Source organism: Balaenoptera ricei, chromosome 2 (genome assembly GCF_028023285.1).
Source record: "Balaenoptera ricei isolate mBalRic1 chromosome 2, mBalRic1.hap2, whole genome shotgun sequence".
Lineage (NCBI taxonomy): Eukaryota > Metazoa > Chordata > Mammalia > Artiodactyla > Balaenopteridae > Balaenoptera > Balaenoptera ricei.
The window spans coordinates 18686798-18712619 of NC_082640.1; the positions used below are offsets into that span (position 1 = coordinate 18686798).

At 37.6% G+C, this 25822-nt stretch overlaps 1 protein-coding gene across 7 annotated transcripts in view; it reads right to left on the reverse strand.

The window, feature by feature from the left end:
* Window positions 1–25822, reverse strand: part of CUL2 (cullin 2) — a 120992-nt gene that overhangs the window by 46172 nt on the left and 48998 nt on the right. For 4 of the 7 annotated variants that reach the window (XM_059911691.1, XM_059911696.1, XM_059911654.1 and 1 more), the window contains exons 2-4: window positions 18809–18949; window positions 11097–11199; window positions 3679–3773 (exon numbers count right to left, since the gene is read on the reverse strand). In XM_059911691.1, the coding sequence (XP_059767674.1) occupies window positions 3679–3773; window positions 11097–11199; window positions 18809–18927 (317 nt within the window). In that variant the 5' untranslated portion in view covers window positions 18928–18949. Of the gene's footprint in view, window positions 1–3678; window positions 3774–11096; window positions 11200–18808; window positions 18950–23183; window positions 23252–25822 lie in introns of all 7 variants that reach the window. The other 3 variants (XM_059911687.1, XM_059911671.1, XM_059911678.1) reach the window with 1 other exon arrangement.

Below are 25822 nucleotides of genomic sequence, written 5' to 3' on the forward strand. Positions count from 1 at the left end.
CTAAAAATTCTGCTTTCAGGATATCAACTCCCTATTCAGAAGCCTACAGCAGCCCCCTTATTCCTATACAGTAAGTGTAAACTTCTCAGCGTAGGCATTTGCTGACTCTGAAGAGTAGCTGCTAGATCTGCAGAAGTCTGGATTCACTAGAGATCTGTGTGTATATTCCGCAGCCAGTACGCTGTTTTAGTGGAGCTTTATACGTTTTATATCTGATAGGACAAGTCACTATTCTCTTTCCCGCATGGAATAAATTTTAAACTAACTTTCATTATCTATATTCTTCTCATTACAGATTTCTACTCTTGACAGTTTAAGCTTGATAGAGAAGCTTTTAAAATAATTTATAGATATAATTTAAAATGTAAGTAGCATAATTTTTCATTTTGATTCAGACACCATTCTTAATTTCTAAGTCACTGTAGTATTTTACAATCAGATTTATTAACCAAACATTTGTTTTTAAATCAAGATATATATTCTAGGAAATCGTAAAGTAAAATAGCTTTCAATAATTTCTTTAAATAGTCGATACTCTACCACACAGTCAATACCTGACTGTTCTGCTCAGGTCTAACTCATGCAGTAGTACATGTTTTTATAATTCATTCTGGCCACAAAGTGATTGATAAGTATCCTTTGCTTTTCTGGAGTATTAGCAGTAACACAACAGTATTAACTAACAAGAACTAATAGCCTAAGGTAACTGTGAAGTCTCTAAGAAATCAGGCATTTCAATCTATCTTTAAAAAAATCCATTATAAGAACTGTTCCCATGCTAATACCTACTGGATTTCAAGAGTCGTTAGTCCTCAAGCTAATACTTTAAGTACCCCACTTCAAGGGCCCACAGGACCTAAACAGATATGTAGGGGCAGGAAAGGTGGGGTAGGAGCACCATTATTTTTCTTTAAAATTGGAACCCTTAAGTCACCTATGCGAATGCATATCCATCTTATAAATCAATCAGAGTAAAGAAAAGGCTAGAAATTACTTCAAAACAATAATACTGAAAAATGCTTTTGAAATAAAACTGATTTTTTTCCTTTACATTTCTTCACACAGATTTCCTTATAGACTAAGATTAATAACAAGAGATAGCTTGGATAAGCTACTACCCAACCAGTAAAGACTATCAAGCAGTTTTTTTCTAATTACTAACAAATGTGCCCTCTATGAGAAGGATCTCACCACCCAGTCTACCAATATAATTAAATAAATCAGTCACATGAAGCCAACCCCAGAGAGGTCAAACAAAACACTCTATAAGTGAATCCCATGAGCCATTGGTTCTAAGTCTTTACTACAGACAGTGGAAAGTTACTAAATGATTTCAGACGGTGATCAAATTTGCACTTGAGAAGTTTACTAAATAGAATAAATTAGAAATCAAAGGCTGGGAGACTGGTTACAGGGATGTTATCAATAATAGTCCAGGTCAGAAACAATAAAAAGCTTGAACTACAATACTATAATAGCACTGCAAAGGAAATAATAAATTTAAGAGACATTTGGAGGATTTGACCAAGAGGGGTCAGGTAGAGAGGATAACCCTAGGTGAAGGATCACTGAGACTTCCGGCATATACATCTGGATGTCCAGGACTACCATTAACCAAAATGAGTATTACTGGGGCAGCGTGTGTGTAAAAGATAACAAGCTCAGTTGTGAACATCTGCAGTAGTAGGATGTACCCACAGAACATCCTGGAGGTACAGGCAGCTAGGTAAGAATATTCCTCTGAAACTTAGACCACCTGCAATAAACATTTATTTTGGTGGTTATCAATATATAGGTTGTAGCTAAAACCAGGAGTAATAGAGATCATCCTAGAAAGAACGCAGAGTGTAGCTAAAGGATGAGAATAGAACCTACGTAAGTGACTACAATGACTCTCTAGAATGAGGCTAGGTAGAATGAAGAAGTTAAATGGATTTATTCAGACTGATCTGGGTTTAAATTCTGCCCTTGTAATTTTTCCAGCTCAGGGACCTTGACCTCTCTGACCCTTAGTTTTCCTCCATTGTAAAAAACCAACTACCTGTTATGGCTTTATATGTATGCACACATATGTGTATATATCATATATATTGCAAAATCTAATAAAAGCTCATCAACAGTACCAATTTAATAGTACTACTTTCAATAATACCAAACTGATTTTGGTAAAGAGAGGTGCAGGAGAACCAAGAGAACGGTGCCCCAGAAAACTAAGAAAGAATAGAAAAACAACTTGAATCTTTACTGAAGTATCTCAGCTAACGAGGGATCCCACTGCATGGCACACAGTCGAAGCACTCTGTTTTGTCATCCGTATACCAGTGGCCCCAGCTTCTCAGCAGTGACAAAGACACGCGTGTGCTCTCACTCTGATCCTTAAAACTCCCCCCGCTCTCCCCCACGGTTTAGCTAAGGAATTCTTAAGTTCTATTTATGATTAGGCCACTTTGGTGGATGGAGGGGGGAAATCAAATGTCAGGATGTTTAATGGATGGCAAACATGTTCTGTAAAAGCCAAAGCCACAGTAAACCTTGCCCTTGTTAGCAATTGCTGGTTTCTGGTTTTATTATATTTTGCTCTTCTAAGAGGAAACAGAGGTACCGGCCATTTAGAAGTGAGTTCCAGTTTCTAACCTAGGCAGCTTACATCTAGTGAAGTCCAGTGTTGTTATAAAAACCAAAGGGAATACGAACCAGTAAAGCAAAGAAGGACAGACACACCAAGGTGACCATGCCTTGGCCCCATGTACCTGTGCAGGAAACGCTTTGAGACCTAGCTCTACTCCTCTTCTCCAGCAAGAAACTGAGGCAGGGGTTCATCTGTGGCCCAAGCCACAATGCACAGGGCAAAATTATCACTGCAACCATCACAGGCCAAAAGGCCCAGGTGCTTAACAGCACTATTCCCTATTTATCCAGTGTCCTTCAACAAATGGGTGTCTCTGCCTGTGTACCTAGGTACTGTACTTATTTCCACTGTCTACGTGAATGAGTTAGAGAGGACCAGCCCAGGGTGCCACAGGAACATGCATGAGTGGCAGTTAACACCAAAGATCTAGGCAGGAGACTGAGGCAAGGAGAGGGGAGTTCAGAGCGGGGAATGGGAACTAGTCATTCAGGGAAAGGAAGAAAAGCAATCCAGACAGACAGAACAGCACAAGGAAAGGCGGGATGATATGAGACCACAAGGTATCACAACACTGCCGGTAATTCAGTACGTCTAGAGGAGAGGGCGGGAGAACGTCAAGAGAAAACTGCCAGGTACTTCCATGAAACATAAAATGCTGAATCCTAGAGTCAAACAAGAGCATGCTGGAGGGGGGCACGAGCTTAGATTCACTAGAAGTTTCATCCAAGCTGAAGTTTCACTTCGGATCTGTCAAGATTTAATGTGTGTTACACAGTCCCAGACAACTGAAGAAACAGAGCTATGCCATCAAATACAGTTTTAGTTTTCACAGAATAAGTTTCCGTACACTGCCTGGCTCGCAAATACCCACGTGACCCACACTACAGAGCTTTCCGCGTAGCAGAGAAAAGTCCACACATCAGGTGATGCTTTAGTTCTGCTCATTTTCATGGGTAGTAGGTAGTAAAAACAAACCAACCAAAAACTCCTGCAATTACCAAATGCAGGCAGCACTGTTTAGACCGTCCAGAGCCTCAACGTGTACTTACCTATACAAGCAGTCCATATAGTCTGCACCCTTGCTGTATTCCTCCCAGTACCTATGATACATAACAAGTACTTGCTCTTCAGATTCCAGAACTCTCTAGAAAAAGAAGAAAAATATTTTTTACTCAGAAAGCACTAATCATTTTCATTTGTAAGCTATGAAATTTATCAAAAACTAATGTTCTTAAATAAGTGACATAATTCAAGCACTATATATTACATTTACAAATTACATTCTTATTTTTAACTACCTTTAGTAACAATGAAAGAGCTAGAAAAAAAATGTGAATCTTAGATATGAAAGTGCAGCATCCATACTAGAGAGTAAATGTTTCATTCTCAAAGATAAAAAAACAAAATGTAATGGTTTGATGCTGTTCTTTGGGCTAGAATATTAGATCAGATTAAAACAGAATGTAATTCTATTGTATTTCCTCACGTCCATCACTTTTGATCAGCCTGTAGTTATGTCATCACCTCATATTATTCACTTTTGTGAATAAGACTACTTATGAAAATTGGCACATTTTCCATATTCCCCAAATAAGTTATTTTATATTTATTTAATAAAAACCTACTATTTTTTGAAAAATGACAATCAAACTGAAATCTGAGGGCTGATGTTTAAAAAGTTAATTTTAATGGAAATCTAGTCTAACAATAAAAATCCACCGGACAGGACAGACATTCCCGAGACCACCGCTGCTCTTACTTCGGCTCTTCCATCAGCCGTCCGTGTGACCTTAGGCAAGACATGACCTCAACACTCATCCAATTAACTCTTGAGAAAGCTATGCTTTTAAACTTGTAATTTTACCAATTAAGTCTCAGGATGATAGGAATAGCCTATAAATAGTATTTTTTTGCCTATCATATGGTAAATAAATTAAAAATCGCAACCACTATTAATAATGCTGGGGAATAGGGCCCACTTAGGAACTACTGCTGCTGGTTGGATAGAATATAAATCTAGGAACAATTTCTTACTACGGTTGTTCCTCAACATCAGTGGGGATTGTTTCCAGGACCCCACCATGGATACCAAAATCCGCAGATGCTCAAGTCCCTAGAGCCGGGCCTCCATATCCACCAATTCGGAACACACAGATACGGAGGGAAATGTTCATGACTTATGACCCAGTAATTCCACGTCTAGGGACTTATCCTATAAAAAAAACTTGGTAACACAAGAATAACTTAGCTACAAGGATGTTCATGGAAGTATTGTTTATAATCACAACTTTATGAACTGGAAATAATCTATATGACCAGCAATACAGGAATATTTAAACAAATCACAGTATCTCCACAAAATGAAAAATTTTACAATCATTGCCAGAATTACAAAAGTCTATTTAATGACAAAGAAAGAGACCTACAATATTATTAAAAGCAAAAAGCACATTATAAAGTATACAACATAACTTCATTTTCTAATAAAAATGGAAGTCTACACAAAACAAAAATATGCAAAAGACATGTATCAAATTATATTTTTAATACGTATCAAAAAAAGATATATTTAAAAATAGATATATCAAAAATATTAACAGTGGTTAATTCTGGAGGTATGTTATGGGTTATGTTTATTTTCTTTTTGCTCATCAGTATGTTCTAAATTATCTACAACATAATGCAATAACTTTAGTAATTTAAAAAGTTCTCACAGGTGAAACTGTTTCAGTTCTGTTGGCTATAGTAACAATTTACTTTGTCATCTACATATTAGCCAACTTCTTTTTTTGTCACTGGACTTGAGAGAAAATATGGTATACAATTATATAAGTATTCTAAATTTTCATAAAACTACTTCACAATTGTAAGTTTTCAATCACACAATTATACCAATGTTAATTTTTTGGTTTTAATAATTGTACCACTGTTATGCAAGATGTTAATATTAAGAAGCTGGGTAAAAGGTATTTGAGAAGTCTTTGTATTATTTTTGCAACTTTCCTATAAGCTTAAAATTATTTCAAAATAAAAAGTTTTTAAAAATCACACTTTCAACCTATGCTAAAATATAAAATTGCAAAATTTATAAATGCCTCACACAGTTATCTACTATATTATAACCAAAGCTAACCAGCTCACAACAGCAGAACTTTAACTTCAAAACTAACATATGAAAAATGTTAAGACTAAGTTAAATTACTTGTCATTAAAACCACTTTCATAAACTGATAAATGCACATACTAGAACGCTAAAATGTATCTGCCATATATAATAAAAAGTAGAGCATTTCCTGCAAATCAAAACCAGAATGAGCTATAACCTCACACCTGTCAGAATGGCTACCATCAAAAGTCAAGAAATAGGACTTCCCTGGTGGCGCAGTGGTTAAGAATCCACCTGACAATGCAGGGGACACGTGTTCGAGTCCTGGTCTGGGAAGATCCCACTTGCCGTGGAGCAACTAAACCCGTGTGCCACAACTACTGAGCCCACGTGCCACAAATACTGAAGCCCACGCGCCTAGAGCCCGTGCTCCGCAACAAGAGAAGCCACCACAATGAGAAGCCCGCGCACCGCAACGAAGAGTAGCCCCCGCTCACCACAACTAGAGAAAGCCCGTGTGCAGCAACGAAGACCCAACGCAGCCATAAATAAATAAATAAATAAATAAATAAAGTCAAGAAATAGCAAGTGCTGGCAAGGATCTATAGAAAAGGGAACCCTCACGCACTACTGATGGGACTGTAAACTGGTGCAGCCACTATGGAAAACAGGGTGTTCCTCAAAAAATTAAAAACAGAACTACCATATAAGCCAGCAATTCCACTCCGGTGTATTTACCTGAAGAAAAAGAAAACACTAATTCAAAAAGATACATGCACCCCAATGTTCATAGCAGTTCACAGCAGCATTACTTACAATAGCCAAGATACATAAGCAACCTAAGTGTCCAATAATAGACAAATGGATAAAGAAGATGTGGTATATATATATACAATGGGATATTACTCAGCCACATAAAGAATGAAATCTCGCCATTTGCAACAACATGGATGAACCCAGAGGGCATCATGCTAAGTGAAATAAGTCACACAGAGAAAGACAAATACCGCATGATCTCACTCGTATGTGTAATCTGAAAAACAAATGAACTAGCAAAACAAAACAGAAACAGACTCAGAGATACAGAGAACAAACAGGTGGCTGCCAGAGGGGAGAACGCTGGAGTAGGGGGCCAAAAAGGTGAAAGGGATTAAGAGGTACAAACTTCCAGTTAGAAAATAAATAAGTCATGGGGATGTAACATAGAGCACGAGGAATATGGTCAATAATATTGTAATAACTTTGTATAAGGACAGATGGTTACTAGACTTAATTTGGTGATCATTTCATAATGTATGTAAATGTTGAATCACTATGTAGTTCACCTGAAACTAACAAAATATTGTATGTCAACTATATTTCAATGAAAATAAAATAAACAGATAAAATCGGCTCTGAAAAACTGAGCTTACAAAATATTGTATGTCAACTATATTTCAATGAAAACAAAATAAAATAAAATAGATAGATAAAATAGGCTTTGAAGAACTGAGCTTTTCTTCAAATGTTATAAGGGAAATATCACAGGATCAATTGTGCTGTACTTATGGGTTATTACCATTTGAAAAAGATCTACTCCTAGTCATGTACAGGGTTAGACATATTATTACACAGACTGTGTTACTTTATCTCCATTTTACAGATAAAGGAACAAGAAGTTCAATCTACAAGGTAGGTTAGGTGAGTTGCCCAGGGTCACAGGGCTAACAAAAGGTAGTCAAGTTTCCACAGACTTAGAGAAAGAACTTATGGTTACCAGGGGGGAAGGACTGGGGGAAGAGATAGTTAGGGAGTATGGGATAGACATGTACACACTGATATAATTAAAATGGATAACCTTTGGCTATTCGGGTTCTTTTGTGTTTCCATACAAATTGTAAAATTCTTTGTTCTAATTCTGCGAAGAATGCCATTGGTAGTTTGACAGGGATTGCATTGAATCTGTAGATTGCTTTGGGTCATTTTCACAATACTGATTCTTCCAATCCAAGAATATGGCATACTTTTCCATCTGTTTATGTTATCTTTGATTTCTTTCATCAGTGTTATATAGTTTTCTGAGTACAAGTCTTTCGCCTCCTTAAGTAGGTTTATTCCTAGGTATTTTATGCTTTTTGTTGCAATGGTAAATGGGATTGTTTCCTTAATTTCTCTTTCTGATTTTTCGTTGTTAGTATATAGGAATGCCAGAGATTTCTGTGCATTCATTTTGTATCCTGCAACCTTACCAAATTCACTGATTAGTTCTAGTAGTTTTCTGGTGGCATCTTTAGGATTTTTTATGTATAGCATCATGTCATCTGCAAACAGTGACAGTTTTTTACTTCTTCTTTTCCAATTTGTATTCCTTTTCTTTCTTTTTCTTCTCTGAGTGCCGTGGCTAGGACTTCCAAAACTATGTTGAATAAGAGTGGCAAGAGTGGACATCCTTGTCTTGTTCCTGATCTTAGTGGAAATGCTTTCCGTTTTTCACCATTGAGCATGATGTTTACTATGGGTTTGCCATATATGGCCTTTATTATGTTGAGGTAGCTTCCCTCTATGCCCATTTTCTGGAGAGTTTTTATCATAAATGGGTGTTGAATTTTGTCAAAAGCTTTCCCTGCATCTATTGAGATGATCGTATGGTTTTTATTCCTTAATTTGTTAATATGGTGTATCATATTGATTGATTTGCATAAACTGAAGAATCCTTGCACTCCTGGGATAAATTCCACTTGATCATGGTGTATGATCCTTTTAATATGTTGTTGGATTCTGTTTGCTAGCGTTTTGTTCAGGATTTTTGCATCTATGTTCATCAGTGATATTGTTCTATAATTTTCTTTTTTTTGTGATATCTTTTTCTGGTTTTGGTATCAGGGTGATGGTGGCTTCATATAGCCAAAGCAATCTTGAGAAAGAAAAATGGAGCTGGAGGAATCAGGCTCCCCGACTTCAAACTATACTACAAAGCTACAGTAATCAAGACAGTATGGTACTGGCACAAAAACAGAAATATAGATCAATGGAACAGGATAGAAAGCCCAGAGATGAACACATGCACGTATGGTCACCTAATTTACGACAAAGGAGGCAAGACCATACAATGGAAAAAAGACAGCCTCTTCAATAAGTGGTGCTGGGAAAACTGGACAGCTACATGTAAAAGAATGAAATTAGAATACTACCTAACACCATACACAAAAATAAACTCCAAATGGGTTAAAGGCCTAAATGTAAGACCGGATACTATAAAACTCTTAGAGGAAAATACAGGAAAAACACTCTTTGACATAAACCACAGCAAGATCTTTTTTTGACCCACCTCCTAGAGTAATGAAAAAACAAAAATAAACAAATGGGACCTAATTAAAAGCTTTTGCACAGCAAAGGAAACCATAAACAGGACGAAAAGACAACCCTTAGAATGGGAGAAAATATTTGCAAATGAAACAACGGACAAAGGATTAGTCTCCGAACTATACAAACAGCTCATGAAGCTCAATATCAAAAGAGCAAACAACCCAATTAAGAAATGGGCAGAAGACCTAAATAGACATTTCACCAAAGAAGACATACAGATGGCCAAAAGGCACATGAAAAGATGCCCAACATCACTAACTATTAGAGAAATGCAAATCAAAACTACAATGAGGTATCACCTCACACCGGTCAGAATGGCCCTTAACAAAAAATCTAGAAACCATAAATGCTGGAGAGGGTGTGGAGAAAAGGGAACCCTCTTGCACTGTTGGTGGGAATGTAAATTGATACAGCCACTATGGAGAACAGTATGGAGGTGCCTTAAAAAACTAAAAATAGAAAAACCATATGACCCAGCAATCCCACTACTGGGCATATACCCTGAGAAAACCGTAATTCAAAAAGAGACATGTACCCCAATGTTCACCGCAGCACTATTTACAACAGCCAGGACATGAAAGCAACCTAAGTGTCCATCGACAGATGAATGGATAAAGAAGATGTGGCACATATATACAATGGAATACTACTCAGCCATAAAAAGAAATGAAATTGAGTTATTTGTAGTGAGGTGGATGAACCTAGAGCCTGTCATTCAGAGTGAAGTCAGTCAGGAAGAGAAAAACAAATACCGTATGTTAACGCATATATATGCAATTAAAAAAAAATGGTACTGATGAACCTAGTGGCAGGGCAGGAATAAAGACACAGACATAGAGAATGGACTTGAGGACACACCATTGGGGGAGGGAGAAGCTGGGGTGAAGCAAGAGTAGCATCAACATATATATACACTACCAAATGTAAAACAGATAGCTAGTGGGAAGCAGCAGCATAGCACAGGGAGATCAGCTTGGCGCTTTGCAATGACCTAGAGGGGTGGGATAGGGAGGGTGGGAGGGAGACACAAGAGGGAGGGCATATGGGGATATACATATGCATATGGCTGATTCACTTTGTTGTACAACAGTAATTAACACAGCATTGTGAAGCAATTATACTCAAAGATGTATAAAAAAAATAAATAAATGGATAACCAACAAGGACCTACTGCATAGTGCAGGGTACTCTACTCAATGTTATATGGCAGCCTGGATGGGAGGGGAGTTTGGGGGAGAATGGATACACGTATATGTATGGCTGAGTCACTTTGCTGTCACCTGAAACTATCACAACATTGTTAATTGGCTATACTCCAATATAAAATAAAAAGTTTAAAAAAATAAAATAAAATACTGGGGGGAAAAGAGAAGGTAGTCACGTTTCTAGTTCAAAGAATAAATGATCTCATCCAATTCCTGATAAGATCAGTAATCCAAAATAAGTTAGAAATGCTGTGTATAGCCAAATACTACAAAATTCGTTCACTGCTTATACACAGATCAAGTCGGTGATGTTGCCCTCATGCACATGGCACACTGACCAAAATAACTGGTCACAGAGACTTTCTATCATACTTTTTAATTTACCATTCTCCTTTTTAATTCTAGGTTTTTAAAGACCTTATATAGGATATGAAGAGGCAGCTAAAATGTTGAATATAAAGACAGAGATTCACCAAGAGGCGGGAAGCAACATTAAAAGAAAACTTGGTTCTATAAACACCATCCAGAGGATATGTAAGCACTTGATTTCAAGTTGAACACATCTTGATTTGAAACCCTACTCTTTAACTTACTAGTTGTATGATCTGGAGCAACTAAACTGACTTCCCTTGGAGAACCTAACAACACAGAGCTTGACCCATAGCTGTTATATACCTATTAGAAAAATGCTAATTAGGAAACAAAACAAATAACCTTAACCTGATACAAGTTCTGCACTGGAAAACAGTGAACTAGTCAAATAACTATGTAGCCATAAACACATTTACATCATGTATGTATCAATCCTTACCTTGTGCAAATGCCGTACGTGATTTTCCAAAAAAATCTTAGTTTCTGTATAAAGTCTTTCTCCAAGGGGTTCAGGATAGGCCACACATAAAGCATAGATATCTCTAGTTAAATTGTTAAGGTTTTCATATTCATTGAAGATACTACTTTAAAACAAATGAGATTTAACTCAAGTCTGGCATTAAAAAATGAAAAATCCTTATTTCATTTTAGCAGTTTAGGATTATATAGATACATATACAGAATGAAAGACACTTACCCAACACGTTGGTGGTAGAAGGGAGGTGGGGAATCAACCTCACATGCTCTGACTCTTTACCTTGTATCCTCACCCCAAAAAGAGCAAGCAGCCCTCTTCACCTGATGTCATTGTCTGGGAGGCCTCAGTCAGACTTTCCTATGTTCCCTCCAAATTCTTTCGTTGTTTATTTTTAATTGTAATTAGTAACCAATAAAATATCTCCATGTATCCATGTATATATATTTGTTTGATTACTATTATATTAAATATTTAAAATTTTATTTACATATTTAAAAAACAAACATGGTGAAGCAAAAATATCATCCAAATAGTGTAATATCACTGTGCCAGGTTTCTTTATAGAAAAAAAAGTTACAATAAGAAACTATTAAGTTATTTTAGGGATCGGGAGGGTGGGAGGGAGACACAAGAGGGAGGAGATATGGGGATATATGTATATGTACAGCTGATTTACTTTGTTATAAAGCAGAAACTAACACACCATTGTAAAGCAATTATACTCCAATAAAGATGTTAAAAAAAAAAGAAGCTATTAAGTTATTTTAAATCAACTTAGATATCATAACGAACCTTTATAGACTGGAAGATTAAATAAAATAGTATAGATATAAGAACTATTTTTCAGCAATAACATAAAAAATATTCACCTATATTACAAAGAAAGTAGAGACTTGAATATACACTACCTAAGAAAGAAAAATTTTTTAATTTATCTGGACACAAACTCTATAGAGAACTGACATGGTTTGGTGGAGGGGAGAGGGAACAAGGCATCAATGGAGAAGGAGCTTCAAAGTAAGGTATTACATGAGCTCCCGGATCAGCCTGGGGTCCCTCTAGGTTTCAGCTAAAAATGCCTTTAAAAAAAAAAGTCCTAGTTCATGACATAATTTAAATCTTAACTGATCACAAACCTGTCCTAGTAAAACTAGATGTAAAAGGGTTGTCAGAATTAGGTGTTCTAGAAGCCAGGACAGCAGTTAACTTCAGTGACTGGGGAACAGAGGTCCCTGGTTGTTAGGAGCACTCGATTTACTGGGTACACAGGTGTGCTCACTTTGTGAGAATTCACCTCTACATTCACCAGTCAGTATGTATATCATACTTAATTAAATTTAATTTTTTTTAATTCCTTAGCAGTCCAGTGGTTAAGACTCGGAGTTTTCACTGCCGTGGGCCTGGGTTCAATCCCTGGTCAGGGAACTAAGATCCCACAAGCCACACAGCACTGCCAAAAAAAAAAAAAAAGAAAAAACAAAATTTTTTTAAATGACTAAATTTGGCCAGGCTCTAGATCAACAATCAGAAGTGTGATACATGTGTTATCTTTAAGTTCTGAATACCTACTTCCAGAACTTCCATCCAACATGATGATGATATCTGCTCCTCTTATCTTCCCTTAAGCCATATACACACATTTCTAGAATACACAACTTACTTGATACTGAAAAATCAGCAATTCAGTATCATGATTTCAAGATGATATGCTAATTATGTGCTCAAATGTTTTACATCAACAAAGTTAATGTCTCAATATAGCCACTGCATGTATATGTAAACAAAAATGACCAGCAAAATTCACCTAATAGGGCTTCCCTTCTCTCTGCTGAGGGAAAGGGATCTGTGCAAGGTAGGAATCCAGGGAGACTTTCCCATTTCACTCCACATACAGGACTTATATATTGTCTGACGCTTCCTCAGTGAGAAGGTCCTCATGTATTGTTTTTAATGGAGTCCCCACCTTAATAAATATTTTACATGAATATTTTAACTCAGCATAGTTTGGAGTCTCACCGCATAATTTCACTCAACCGCCTAAAAGATATCCCTAAATATGTTCTTTTTCTTTAACCTGTTCAAATACCCAAGCACTCTGGAAATGGTTAGGCCTTGGGAAGGGCACCCAAGAGGAGCACTTTTCAACCCTCTAGCATTCAATTATGATTTGGTTATAGACAAGGTACTTTAAAAGACCAAAAATGGGAAATAATGTAGGTGGTCAGATTTAGATTTAAACACTCTCTTCTCCAAGTCATCTTTTCTGGGAGCCGGAATAGAAAGATACCTGTATGTACGAACTTTCCACTTACAAATTCTCAAATTCAGAAACACAATGTGTTCAGGAGCAAGAGCTCTGAACTGTGTTACAACCAAAAGACAGTGCTGATCAGCAGCAAAATTACTTATTTTAGTTCATTTTCTCTATTAAAAGATGCTTCCTATGCTTGGGCTTAATTTTTAGTTTTAACACTATTAACTCTACTGCATAGTGGGTCAAAAACAATGTTTTGCAATGGGAATAAAAGGAAAGATTACCTTAAAATTGAACATGGTAAAATAATGATCAAAAAAGAACTGACAATACAAAATAAAACTATAAAAAATGAAAAATTTTATTGACATTTCTTAAGAGAAAAAATTAAAATGTGACATGTAAAAAATGCAGTATCTATAAAATCATCAATTAGCAAGCAAGGATAAAAAAAATGACTGATTAAATAAAAGAACTCTGACTTAATTTAGAAGAAGGGAGTGAAACTGTTACTGATGCACCAACCAGGGATGACTACAGATACAACCTTTTCCAATCCACACAATCTAAGAAAGACTGATGGGCTGCTAAGTGTAGATGCCAAGGTTACTAAGAGGTCCTCCTTCTAACACTTGTGAAGATCATCAAGGATGGAGATTTCCCACCTCAACATTTTTCAATGCAGTCAAAATTGTTCTATGTTTGAAAAAGACTCCTCATAGAATATGTATTTGAAATAAGGACAATAGTTTTAGAGCCAGGTTTTCCTATCTGGGAGAATTACATTCAGGGAAGCAATCTTAAATAACCCCTCACTGAATCACTATGGACTTATTCATAAAACCATTTATTCACTAGAATCTATCTTGTCCTTAAGTAGGAGACCATCTATATTACACTGCTGGGGTTCGGGAATTGTCCTAACAGCTACCAAAAGGCAGAAAACCATGAATACAAGTACACTTGTCCCTCAGTATCCACAGAGGATTGGTTCCAGTACCCCCTGTGGATACCAAAACCCGAGGATGCTCAACCCCCTTACAGTCAGCCCTCCACATCCGTAGTTACAGGACCGACAGTATACTTATTGAAAAAAATCTGAGTATGGGCAGACCTGTGCAGTTCAAACCTGTGTTGTTCAAGGGTCAACCGCAAACCAAAAGAACCAAAGAACTCCAACCCAGGGAAGCAAATAGTAAATGTACATCTACACCTAGCCTCTATCATATCATAAGCATTTGATATACCTCTTAAAGGGTAAGTCCCAAACGACCCTAGACTGCACCTAAGCTGTCACAGAGCTTCTGTTATAGAGCATCATTATTACTTGTGTTAGGCAGAATTCTAAAAGTGGCCTCTCAAGACTTCCCTCGCTAACCCCTGGGACTGTGAATATAAGAAAGCACACCCAGTTACTTTACATGGCAAGGGGACTTGGCAGCTGCAGTTATGATTACTAATCAGTTGGCTCTAAAATAGGAAGATTATCCTGGACTTTCCTGATGGGCCTAACCTGATCGCATGAGCCCTTCAAAGGCAGATCCCTACCAGCCCCTGCCCCCTGCACCAGCTGCAGAAGGGGAAAGGCTTGACACACCGCTGCTGGCTGTGAAGATGGAAGGGGGTCACATGCAACAACTGAAGAGTGACCATAAGTCAATGAGAGCAGCTCCCAGCCAAAAGTCAAGTAGGAAAACAGGACCTCAGTCCTATAGCTGCAAGGAATTGAATTCTGCCAAATAACAGGAATGAGCTTAGAAGTGGACCCTGAGCTCTAGGTGAGAACACAGCCAGTCAACCCCGATTTCAGCCTTGTGAGATCCTGCGGAGGGAACCTAGTCACACCATGGACTCTGACCTACAGAACTGGGAGATAATAAAAGAGTGAAACACTAAATTTAAGCCACTACATTTGTAGTAATTTGTTATGCATCAAAAGAAAACACTGATGTCTTCTATTTACATTACCTATCAACCAGAATGCCTTGCCTACATAACTGGACCCAGTACATTTATGAAGGATGAGGATTAAGAGCCCTCTTATCAACACAATAAGAGAACTAGCTAAATATTAATGCTACTTCTTTCATCTGTACAGTATGCTTCATGGCATTCAGTTGACAGTAGCTATTCACTCACCAAATATTTGCTAGGTGTCTATATGTACCAGATACTGGGAATACAGCAGTGAACAGGACAGGTATCTGTGCCCTTACAGAGGTTATATTTAGTAAAAATGTTGTAGACAGGGGTTCACTAAGTTCCATACTTACACATGTTAAACACTTTGGCTGGCAGACCAGGCTTCTTTGATACCCACTTCAAGGGTGTAAAGAGACTTGAGCATTTTTATCCCAGCATCTAGCCTACAATATCAGGAGGTCATCTTAACCCTCTTGGGCCACTATATTCTCAACTGTAAAATGGGCTAATAATATATATTTTTACAAGGTCGTCCGTAACAAATTAATCACATGCATTATATGTCGAAAGACAAAATTATGACACAAAAGAATGTACACAGTATGATTCCATTTATACAAAGTTCAAAACATAATTAACCAATATTGTTTAAGGCTGTATATTTAAGCAATTATGCTGTTCTTTAAAAAACAAGAGAATAATATGATAGTAGTTACCTCCAAGGGAAAGGAGCAGGCTTGTGAACTGAGAGGGGCAGCTGGTGGGGGAAGGTTGGTGGATGCCAGCAGTGTTCTAGTTCTTAACCTGTGTGGTGATAATGCAGGTGTCTGCCTTATAATTATTTGCTCAACTCTACATGTATATCTTACTTACGTATGTATTATATTTCATACACCTCAAAAAATGCTTTGTAAAAGATCAAGTACTAATATATGGTGGTGAACAATTTGTAGGGAGGGCTTTTTTCCAGTTTCAAAATATTAAAGATTTATAGCCTCTAAAATTTCTACCTAAATCTGAGTATCAGATGTCAACCTTATATTCTAGGGCAAAATCAGAGGGAAAAGGAGGGAATCTGGCTTTAGAACAATTAGGAACATTATTTTACATAATAAATAAATTCATAATAAAATGCTACTTTTTTCACAATAAAATTTAAAATGATAATCCATTCCTTTATTTTTCATAATAAAATTTAAAATGATATTCCACTCCTCAGTTTACTGTTTTTGTAGATACTTTTTATTTCAGGGGAGGAGGAGAAAACTCATGATCAGATCAAGAGTAACTGAACCATCTTAGATGGATCAAACAATAAACATCTTAGAAATATCAGTAACTGAAGAGGCACTTTCAAAGGAAGTCAGCTATCTCAAAACCATTTATAAACCAGCAATTAACTGTATATTCTGTAGAAGAATAAGAACACATTTAATGACTCTATTTTCTTTACGTTATGCTCATTTTCTCTTTTCTTGTAATCTTCTATGACCAATTCCTTCTCTCCTCTCTCTGCTCATTATTTTAGTTAAAACAGTGTTAAAAGTACCTAAGTACTTGCCTAGCCCAACCTCATTAACACACAAGTAACCTTTAACGTTTTCTCAGTTTTTATTGATTCCCACCAAAAACAATTCATGATGTTCCACAAAAAAAATTTAAGAGACTAATTCAAAAATAAGCTCTTCAAAGGCAGACTCCATAACAATTATCATCTAGATACAATGGAAAGTACAGGAAATTAGATGTTAGACATCTTGTATGCAAGTCTGGGCTCCTTGAATGACTACCTGCATAACCCGGGGCAAGTCCCTTCACCTCTGAGTATCAGTTTCCTCATCTATTATATCTGCCCCACTGATCTTATAGGCTTGTTTTTATATTAAAAATATAAAAGGTCTTTGCAAACTCTGAAGTCTTCTAGAAATGTTACCATCATTTTCTGTATCTGTAGTGCCTAGAACATAGGTACCCTAACAAATGTTTCTTGCTGACAACTGCAACTGTAATGAATTCAAAGAACTTCACTGTTCTTGCATCAACATTCAGTTTAATATTGACAATTAGGTTAGGCATTGAGAACAAGCTGAATCACTGTCTTATGAAATCCAAGCTTTTCTAGAGAACACACGCCTCGCACAGCGAGGGCAGCCATCCTTCAGCCCCAGGACACTGCTGGGGAGGGCGGCACTGCGCGTGAGAGGACTCGGAACCTCCACGCGCACTCTGGTAATAATACCTTCACGTCTCACCTTCCCCTTGGGGGGAAAGGATCTCTGGTTCCTACAGTGTCCACCCAGTCCGCAAGGCCTCCTTCAGGGCCCTGGGGCACTGCCATGGCACTTAGACCCAGAGACCAGGCCTCGACCCTATGCCCTTTCTTTGCCCTGGAATGTGGCGTGTGTGGTGGTCCCTGTGGTGGAAGACGGAGGCGGGTCAGGAGTGTGCCAGGGCACAGGCCGTCCCCAGGCCCTCCCAGCCGTGGCCCCTGGCAAACACTGGGCAGAGTTGATGATGCTGCCACCCACCACTCTGCTCCATCTACCTGTGGCTGAGGGTTCCTACAGACCCTTTTAACCTCCCCAATACTAAGAAACTACAGTATTGTAATACTGTGGTTTTTTCCTTTGGTGCCAGAGTATATATCCTGGGTGCTGGAGGTTGCACTGTGTTTTTTACATATATAATATATATATATAATAATATTATTAATAACGTTATAATAATATACATACATTATACATATCATGTACAGTGTGTGTATGTGTGTGTGTATATATATATATGTATTTTTTTTAAAAAAGATTGCTGTCATGTAGGAATGCAGGACAGCAGGTTTCAGACCGTCCTAGGGAAACCACAAATTTATATTTTCATATAAAACCCCTTATTCACAAATGTAGAAAACCCTATTAAGAAACGTTTCCATCTCACAGCCACTGAATTGGCTGTTTGCTCTCTGCTTGGAACACTCCCCCCCAGGTTTCTGTCTGACCTGCTCCCTCCCTGCTCCAGTCTCTGCTCAAGTATCACCATCCTCAAGGAGGCCTTCCTTGACCACCATCTAGAGAGCCGCGCACACACGCACTCCAACCACGCTCATGCCCTCGCTTTGCTTTACTTCCCCCCATGGGATGTAACCTGTTATTAGAAGCACTGGCATCAGGTTTGTTTTACATCCGTTTAATATCTATTTCCTTTAGTAGAATGAAGGGAAAGTAGTTTGTTTTGTTCACAAATGTACTCCCAAAGCCTAAAGTAGTGCCTGACATATACTAAGTGCTCAGTGAAGTATCTGTTGAGCAAAAGGTTATCAAAGATTGTTGACTGCCACATACAGGCAATGACCTTGGAAAAGTGAACAATAACATATTTGAAAACAGTCACACTGGCATGTTCTTCCACTTAGGAGAGCTTAAACCTGTCGTCCCTTTTCAACAAGCTTATGAACCTAGCATGTCGATCAGTGCAGGCATCCATGCCACCGGAAGGATACGAGAAGCGGTCGTTCCATGTTGCTCTCTCCACGTACTCCAACATGACCACGGCTTTGATTGTCGTGAGGAGTTTGTTCCAGGTTTCATCAAAATCCACTACTCTTGGTTTCAGAGACATTGTGCAAGTTTAGTGTTGAAATCTGTTAATTAAAAACAGCGGTAACGTTAGCATGAATTCTACAAGGTCAGTTACTTGTTTCTAAAAAGCACCACATAACTGGACAGCATGCTGCACGGAAGGGGTGAGACCAGAACCTGGCACGTGGTGAGAACGATAAATGCTGGCTGCCATCTTTTCATGACTGTCCAGACAAGGAATTCCACAGAATACCTGCGTTCACTGCAAACTCTAGGAAATAAAAAGCTTTTAGCACAAATTATTTATAATCCAGGGTGGTCCAAAGATTGAGAAGCCTCATTTAATTTGCTGAGAGAAAGAAGCTGGGACCTAATGAGCCAAAAAGTTAACTTCTATCATGAGAAATGCACAAGAGATACTCAATAAAAAGGTTTTGGCCCCAAATCCTTGTGGTTTGCACTCCTTAAACTGGAGACTGAGGCCATATATGAGAAAACACAAGACAATTAAAGGGTTTATTTTCCTGGAGCATCAGTTTAACTAGATTCCAAATCCTTTTCAATATCACACCAGAAGAACAGAATTAAAAGAGAAATGTCTTAAAGTTAAATTTAATTGCACAAGGGAGCACTTTTCCGGCACATGCCTTCACATCCTCCCCAAAGTTTTCCCTCGTTACTAGGACTGTGAAGCACCAAGCTAGTCTGTAGCCAGGGCCAAACAAGGAGGAAACATTCTTCCTCCTGTGTCCCGCTGTGGGAAAAAAGGAGGTAGGGAGACAGTGGGGAGAAGGGGGGAATGCATAGAGAGAGGAAAAAAAGAGACAAGAGGAGGAGACCAGCTGCACGGTCCCGGCCCACAAACTGGAGGTGGTCCTGGGCCCTTCTTACGTTTCTGTCCTGTGAAGAAAAGAACTCAAGAGGAGTCCAAGGAGGGGAAGAAAAAGAATCAGAGAAGCCAAACAAAAACCCAAAAGAGGGTGTGCCACACTAAATCACCTCTCTTTCTTCAACAGACCAGGGGCTCCACCTACAAGCCTGAAACTTCCTCTAACTACCGAGAATGGATTAGCAGTAGTTCCTCTGTGTGTGTGTGTGTGTGTGTGTGTGTGTGTGTGTGTGTGTGTGTGTGTACGTACTGGGGGAAGGGGGAAACCTAAAGCTCTAGCTCTAGATCAGAAAATTAACCTTAACTCCGTCTCACCCTTATTCACACATCCTATCTAACTGTGTTACTCAATATTTCTTAAATCCATCCATTCCTGTGCAACGCTATGAATGTTCTGAGATCAGGCCCTCAGCAGTTCCAGTTTGTATTAATCTTTATCAAAGAAATGCTAACAATTGTTAATATTTACACAGTACTTACTATAAGCCAAACACAAATCTAAGTGCTTTATATAAATTCACTTAATCCTCCCAACAAACTGATTAAGTAGGGCCCAATGTTCTCCCCGTTTTCTAGATAAGAAAACTGATCACAGAGTGATTAAGAAACTTGCTTAAGGTCATGGAGCTATTCAGACCCGCGCTGTAACCCCTGCCCTCAACTGCCATATACAACTATACTGCCTTACTAACATCCTTAGTGAATACTTAGATACATGCCAGGCGTTGTACTAGGCTGAGGATACAGTGGTCAATAAACAAAGTTCTTGACTTTCAAGAAGGTTAGACTCCTGGATCTGGCACTCAGAAACAAAAATAACCTACGTAAACCACAGAGCTGACCATGTCACGCTGGTACTGAAAGCTGTTTGTGATTGTCCACTATAGACAGCATCCGGTTTAAGCTCACTGGCAACATGGCCCACCAAGCTTCCATGGTTTGACCTTGGACTAAAGCACCTCTCCACCTTGCTCTTCTCATGGGACTCCCTTCCTTGACATCATAATCTGGTAACTTCTCTGCTTAGAGGTCACTGAACACAACAGGCTGATTCACACACCCTGCCTTTTATCCTCATTGTTTTCTGTACCTAAAATTCTTCCCTTCTCCTTGCCTCCCCCTTTCCACTCATTCCCCTAACTCCTACTGATAGTTCAGCCTTGGCCCAGAATATCTGTTTTCAAAAAATTTTCTGGGCCCACTTAAGCTAGGTAAGGTGCCCTCTTAAGAGTTACTTGAGAACTCTATGTTTAACCTCTATTAGAGGATTAAACCATGCTCAACTGTGATTATCTGAGTGTTTCTTCAAGGTAGGGACTATTCTGTAACTGTCTATCAAAAAGCTGTCACTGTCCGCTTCACATTCGTTTCCTCCCCTTATAAAAATGGAATCATACTACACACCCTGGTTATAAATTATTTTAATGGTTGCACAGATCACCTTTTAGCTTTATTGAAGTTTTAGCAGAATCAGACTGGCATGGACTTCTCTGCGGAGACCAACAGATTTCTGATAGAATGGGTTTATGTGCAGTGATAATCCATTCTTAGATGGGTGGAAAATGTGGACACCAAGGCGAGAGAAGCCTTCATTTTATTTCAATTGTTTAAATGAGCATTTACTCATGGAGAATTTATGTAAGGATGTGAAAGAGAGAGGGCAAAGAAAGAAACAAGACCACGACCACCCCACTGTTCTTCTCCACTTCCCAAACTGTCAGACAACTCACAAGAATACATATGAGTCTTGTTTTCATTCCTGTGCCACATCATGTCCTACACCTGGTGTCCTGCCAGGACCACTTCCATCCCCAGTCAGTGAGACTATGTCCTACTGAGCACCTGCAAAGTTCAAATCTCACATTACTACAGTTTCCTCTAGCTTTCTTCTGGGCTCATTCATGCAATGTTAGGGTTTTTAACACTTTGGCACACAGGTACTGTGCCTATGGCCCCTAAAAATAAATCATAGGCTCCAAATAAAAAAAAAAATTGAAAAATAAAAATTCATGTTTACTTATGTTTCCAGGTAACATTATGACAATATTTTATGAAAATAACATTTACAAAATTTTCATTACATTTGAAAATGATTCATAGATTAGATTTTCTCACTTACAGCACCATTTCTAAGTATGTATGGCTGTCAATAATAGTAAGTTAAATAATTACAAAAGTGATTTATATAAACATAGAGTTACCATATGACCCAGCAATTCCACTCTATGCAAGAGAAAACATGTCCACACAAAAACCTGGATGCAAATGTTCAGAGCAGCATTATTCATAAAGGTCAAAAAAGTGGAAATAACTCAAATGTCTATCAAGCAATAAATGGATAAATAAAATGTAGTACATCTATACAACAGATTAATATTCTGTAATACAAGAGAATGGAGCACTGATAGATATTACAATACAGATGAACCTTTAAAACACACTATGTGAATAAAGTTGGTCACAAAAGACCACATATTTTAGAATTCCACTTACGTATATGAAATATCCAGAATAGGCAAATCCATAGACACAGGAAGTATTTTAGTGGTTGCATAGGGCTAGAGGACTTGGAGAAAAATGGGAAGTGACTGCTAATTAGGTGATGAAAATGTTCTAGTATTGATTGTCATCATGTTTGTACAACCCTGTGAATGCGCTAAAAACCACTGAATTGTACAGTTCAAGAGTACACTGAATGGTATGTGAAGCATAACTCAATAAAGCTGTTAGACATTTAAGGTGAAATAATCGTATCAAAAACTTTGGAGCAATGTAACGTGGAGGGGAGGGGAGAAAAGGTATATTTACATGGTTGCAAATTCTGAAATCTCAGTCTCCCTCTCACTCCCATGCTCTAGTCACCAGCTCCCATCACCAGAGGCATATATTATATGTGTCTGGGGGTATTTTATACATATATATTGTTATTCCCCTTTTTTAACATAAATGAATATAGAGATGGTCTTTTCCCACTTGTTTTACATAAATGGTATTACACTGCTTACTTAACAATATATTCACTTAACAGTATATTTGGGAAAGTATTCCATTTTAATACACAAGGGTTTCTTTAATCTTAATAGCATTTCATTGTTTGGCTGTATCGGGATTCATTCTACTAAGTTTGATATGATATGTGATGAGTCCTCCAAAATTGAAGTGCCTAGTTTAATATCAGTAATTTTAAGTTAAATAGTTTTTTTTTTATGAATTAGTAAGCTCTTTTTACATTGACATTAACAAGGTTTTCTTCTAAAGATACTAATAACACAATTTAAGTTACAACTGCTATACTAGTTGATAAGAGAAGAAAATTACACTATTATCATGATCTTTAACTACTGTTTATTAAATACCTTCTGAATTCCTCCTATGCTATACATATTATATATATAAGCATTACTAACCATCAACCTGCAATTCAGCAAAATCCAGACTGCAGGAAACGACTGGATAATCAGATTTCTTCAATAAACTATGCACACACATAAGAGAAAAAGAGAGAAAAGAAAATGAGAGTGGGAGAGAGATATATGTGGAGTGGAAATTGAACTAAAATAGACTAAAAAGGCACATTCATCTACCACAGTGTGACTGATCTTATTTGGATCTAGATTTAAGCTCTTTTTAAAAATTATATTTATGATAACCCTGGAAATTTATAAACTGATGGGATATTTGATGACTTTAAAAAATAATTTTTGTAACAATAATTATGAGAGCTTTAAAACTGAGAGTACTTATCTGTCAGAGACACATGCCAAAATATTTATGGATGTAATAAATGCTGTCTGAGATCTGCTTCAAAATTAAACAGCTTGTTTATGAATTGATAATTGTTGAGAATGAGTGATAAGTACATGAGGGATTATTATAATATGCATTTTCTGTATATGTTTGCAATTTTCCAAAGTAAAGGGTAAAAAAAAATATCTTCACCATCATCATCATTAACAGTTCCACAAATATGGGGGGGAGGGGGAAGCACATAAAAGAAATTAGAAAGCTTAAAAAAAAACATAGTATTAATCCAAAAGGTCTAACATTCAATTAATATGCATTCTAGAAAATTAGAATGAGAGGTAATTATCAAAGAAAAAATATTCCAGAACTAATGAACATTAGTTTTCCAACTTAAAAAGGCATACTGAATACCCAGAATATTTGATTTTAAAAATAAATAACAAGGCACCTCTTTTTGACATATTAAAACACTGGGGGTAAAGCAAAGATTCTATAAGTTTTCAGAAAAGAAAAAACGACTATATAAATTATAAAGTCTTTAGATTTACAAGAGCAACACCGGAAGCTGGAAGGTAATATAAAGCAATGCCTTCAAAATTCTCAGGGAAAATGACTAATTACCTAGAATTCTCTATCAAGAGTGGTATCAAATAATTTACTTCCCATGAAGTCATTTTATTCAGGAATCTATTGGAAGATACCCTCTATCAGGAGGAAATGGAACAAACTAAGAAAGACTTGGGATCCCAGAAACAGAGGGACCTAACACAGGAGAGAGGAACAGAAATTTTTCAGAACAGCAGCTTTACAGATTTTAAAAACAACCTGTCGGGCTTCCCTGGTGGCGCAGTGGTTGAGAATCTGCCTGCCAATGCAGGGGACACGGGTTCGAGCCCTGGTCTGGGAAGATCCCACATGCCGCGGAGCAACTAGGCCCGTGAGCTACAATTACTGAGCCTGCGCGTCTGGAGCCTGTGCTCCGCAACAAGAGAGGCCGCGATAGTGAGAGGTCCGCGCACCGCGATGAAGAGCGGCCCCCACTTGCCACAACTAGAGAAAGCCCTCGCACAGAAACGAAGACCCAACACAGCCATAAATAAATAAATAAATAATTAAAAAAAAAAAAAAAAAAAAACAACCTGTCTACACAGACACAGAACAAAGGGCTCCAGGACGGTTCTCTCCAAGAGAAAAAAAGGGTGGGGATACTCTCAAACTCATTTTACAAGACCAGCATTATCAAGATTACCAAAATCAGACAAGGACACCCACAAGAAAAGAAAATTACAGGCCAATATTCCTGATGAACACAGATGCAAAAGTCTTCAAAAAAAATTTAGCAAGCCAAATTCAATGATACACCAGGATCATAAAAGGATCATACACCATGATCAACTGGGATTTATTCCAGGGATGCAAGGTTCACAAATCAATCGACCACATTAATAAAATGAAGAATGAAAATCATATGATCATCTCAACAAATGCAGAAAAAGCATTTGACAAAATTCACCATTCATTTATGACAAAAACTCTCCGCAAAGTGGGTATAGAGGGAATGCACCTCAACATAATAAAGGTCATATGTGACAAGCCCACAGCTAACTGCCTCAACAGTGGAAGCTGAAAGCTTTTCTTCTACGATCAGGAACAAGACAAGGATGCCCACTCTTGCCAAACAGTATTTATTCAATATAGTACTGGAAGTCCTAGCTAGGGCAATTAGGCAAGAAAAAGCAATAAAAGGCATCCAAATTGGAAAAAAAGAAGTAAAGCTGGTAACATGATATTATATAAAGAGAGCCCTAGTTTTTTAACCATAAAACTGTAAAAACTATAATCAAATTCAGTAAAGTTGCAGATACAAAAAATCAATATACAAAAATCTGCTTCATTTCTATACACTAATAACAAACTATCAGAAAGAGAAATTGAGAAAACAATCCCATTTACAACTGCATCAAAAAGAATATGATATCCAGGAATAAATTTAACCAAGGAGGTGAAAGACCTGTACACTGAAAACCATAAGACATTAATGAAGAAAACCGAAGACAACACAAATAAAAGAAAAAAGGAAAGATATCTGTGCTCATGGATTGGAAGAACTATTTTTGTTAAAATGCCCATATTGCCCAAAACAACCTACAGATTCAGTGCAATCCCTATCAAAATTCAAATGGCATTTTTCACAGAAATAGAAAAAACAATGATAAAACTTGCATGGAACAAAACAAAAAACTGAACTCGTAAGTACAGAGAACAGACTGATGAATGCCAGAAGGGAGGGAGTCTGGGGGTG